The sequence below is a fragment of the Montipora capricornis genome, chromosome 14 (genome assembly GCF_036669925.1).
Source record: "Montipora capricornis isolate CH-2021 chromosome 14, ASM3666992v2, whole genome shotgun sequence".
In the NCBI taxonomy this organism is placed as follows: domain Eukaryota; kingdom Metazoa; phylum Cnidaria; class Anthozoa; order Scleractinia; family Acroporidae; genus Montipora; species Montipora capricornis.
In genome coordinates, this window is record NC_090896.1 from 21,491,980 (window position 1) to 21,495,055 (window position 3,076).

At 45.2% G+C, this 3,076-nt stretch overlaps 1 protein-coding gene across 1 annotated transcript in view; it reads left to right on the forward strand.

The window, feature by feature from the left end:
- The window catches only part of LOC138032633 (uncharacterized), a 3,437-nt gene extending 762 nt beyond the window's left edge, over nt 1-2,675 (forward strand). The window contains exon 2 of the mRNA XM_068880341.1: nt 1,067-2,675. Within this exon, the coding sequence (XP_068736442.1) occupies nt 1,179-2,546 (1,368 nt within the window). The 5' untranslated portion in view covers nt 1,067-1,178 and the 3' untranslated portion in view covers nt 2,547-2,675. The remainder of the gene's footprint in view (nt 1-1,066) is intronic.
- The last annotated feature ends 401 nt before the right edge of the window (nt 2,676-3,076 follow it).

A 3,076-nucleotide genomic window follows, 5' to 3' on the forward strand; every position in this document is an offset into this window, starting at 1 on the left:
CGCTGAGAGAGCTGTCAAAAATTAGCCAATCAGCGCGCACCAGAAGTAAACATTGAAAAAAAACACAGAAAACAGAAACCCACGCGTTGTGTATTTCAATTTGCCCGAGGCAGAAACTAAAAAAAACTGTAAAGGAAGGAAGCCTTCGCCAGAAAAGCCTAACAACTATTGCTGATGCTGTAAAGCGTAGCTGAATATTCAGTACGGTAATTCGTCGAAGTCCCTTCCGCGGAAAAAGTGTTTCGTTCGTCAGGGAAAAATTTAGCACACAAACTTCAATCGACGGGAATCGTAATAGAGACATTCGTTTTCCCTGACCGCATCTCCACTGTGTGAGACTCGTCGACCACAACTGCTGCCAAATTTCGGTAAAGCGAAGCGGAATTATCTTTTTAAATTTATTTTAATGAAATACAGACATTACAACTGCTACATCACACTTTAATACTAGACAGATATTCTAATACCTACACCATTTTATTTCAATTGAGGTTATAGATATGTATTTTACTAATTCAATAATTTGAAAATTGGAATATTTTGTTTTCAAGTGTATCGGAGTATTGCGGAGTTACGAGGAGATCGAGCAATCATTTGTGGAGCCGCCTTTTCGGCTTAGCCTAATACTTGCTAAAAGTATTCCTCTATCGTTAAATCAGCAACAGAGGCAGCCACGGTGACATGAAGTCGCCCTCGTATTTTGGCCGCTACGAAAAACAGTTGGGAAATAAGACTTTTCTCGAATTCTGTGGATAACAGAGATAGAACTTCCTTCCTTCCAGTAGAGAGGCCATTGCATCGCGTTGCCCGACCTTTAATTATGTAAAGTTATGGTAAATTGCAACATTCTACAATTTTCTCAGACGCATTTCTGACCACCTGAAGAGGCTTTCTTGTTGTCGGAGCTTGTCAATGGTGACGTCACGAGGTAATTTAATTTCAGCCAATCAGTATTTTGCGTCCAAAATTTGGACGCGACATTCAAAATACAAAGCCATGCGGGCAGGCCCTCATTCTACCCCCAACCCCAGTCCCTCGGAGGGCCTGCTCGCAGGCTAATCAGAAGGGAAAATTTCACCAACTGACTACAGGCTGTAGCGAACAAAATATTGACATTGTCAAGAACACCGCTTGATAACAGACAAGGCAATTGACTAAGAATCGCCAACCGATGGATAATGGCTCCTCGCTTATGCCTCTGCCACCCGTGCATCCTCCTGACCAAAGAAATGAGCAAACACCTCAGTGTGGTTGAAAAAGTGTCGGATAGAATCATCGAGGCCCATCTTGAGGGCAACCCGGCAATGTCCATAGTTATTGGCTACGTTCCCACTGAGGGGTCCGACATAGATGACAAAACCAACTTCTATGATCAGCTTCAAGACGCTATAGAAAACATCCCAACCCACAACACTATCGTCTTGGTTGGCGACTTCAATGCCAGAATAGGCCAGGATAGTCATACAACCAATCCAAGAGTTATAGGGAAGTCCACCTACCATGACCAAACAAACGAAAATGGTGAACTCTTGACAAGATTCTGTGAGCGGCACAACCTGCGTCCAACCCAGTTCAGATTTCCTCACCCAAAAGGTCGCGTCTGGACATGGGAACATCCATCTGGCCAAAGAGCACATCTCGATCATATCATCGTCAATGCCAAGTGGCTGAACTCAGTAAGAAACTGCAGGGCTTATGGGTCTGTCGAGCTGGATTCTGACCGTCGAATTGTAAGCGTGACAGTGAAAATCAGCCTACGAATCCAGGGCGCTAACCCAGTAAAGCGCAAGCGATATAACTGGAATAAACTTGAGTCAGTTTCCAACAGAAAGGAGTTCCAACTAGAACTGAAGAATCGCTTTGAGCCTCTGAGGACGCTCTCTGCCGATGAGAACATGCAAGAGTTTTATAATAGCTTCCAGGGGGGTGTAGAAAAAGCTGCTGAAAAGGTTGTTGGTCTAATTAAACCCAAGAAATCACCAAACTGGGTAAGCCACCAGACTGACAAAGTAAGAGAAGAGCGAAACAAGGCAAAACAGGCTCACAACACCAGCCGTAGTGTAGAAAACAAGGAAAAGTGCAAAAACTTAAATGCCGAATTGAACAGAGCTTATGAGCAAGATGAGATAAAACATCTAGAAGAGAAATTAAATGAGCTGAGACAGGCAGCCGACCAAAACCAACACAATGTTGTTTGGAGGGTGGTGAAGGAGTTATCTGGAAAAAGGGCATCTAATGCTGCCGCAAAGGTTAAGAAAGCAGATGGCAAAAGTATCGAGAATACACAGGAACTGCTGTCTGAGTGGCAACAGTATTTCTCGAAACTTTTGAATAACAAGTCAGGCAATGCTGACATCGACCCACCCCCAGCCCAAACGGATCTACCAATTAACACTGGTAGATTCACTAAGGGGGAGACAGAGAGGGCCATCAAACAGATGAAAACCGGGAAATCCCCGGGGTGTGATGCATCCATAACGGCTGACGACCTGAAATACGGGGGGGGGGGGGGAACCAATGGTAGACGTTTTGCACCAGGTCTGTGATGCTGTGTTTGCCGCACAAAATCCCACCATCTCAATGGATCACAAGCATTATTCTACCGCTTTCCAAGAAAGGGAATCCTTACGAGATGACCAACTATAGAGGAATCTCCCTTATGTCGATTGCGGCTAAAGTCTACAACCGAATCCTGCTAAATAGGATACGACCCTGTTTGACCCGATTCTGAGGTGTAACCAGGCAGGCTTCCGCACACGACGAAGCTGCGCTGAACAGATATTCATCCTCAGGCGCCTTATGGAAGGCGCCGATGACCAACAGCTTCCACTGTTCACCACCCTCATTGACAAGGCCCTATACACCAACTCCAAAAGAGCAGTCTATGTCGACGGCCATCTTACCAAAGAATTCGAGGTTACGACAGGCGTTCTTCAAGGCGACGTCCTGGCTCCCTTCCTGTTCATCATAATGATTGACTACACTGGTTGTGGAAATAGTGCACTTTTTTGGGACAGTTCCGTGGTTAGCTTGAAGTCCTCGCCTTGGATAAAATACACCCACTACGGAACTGTTT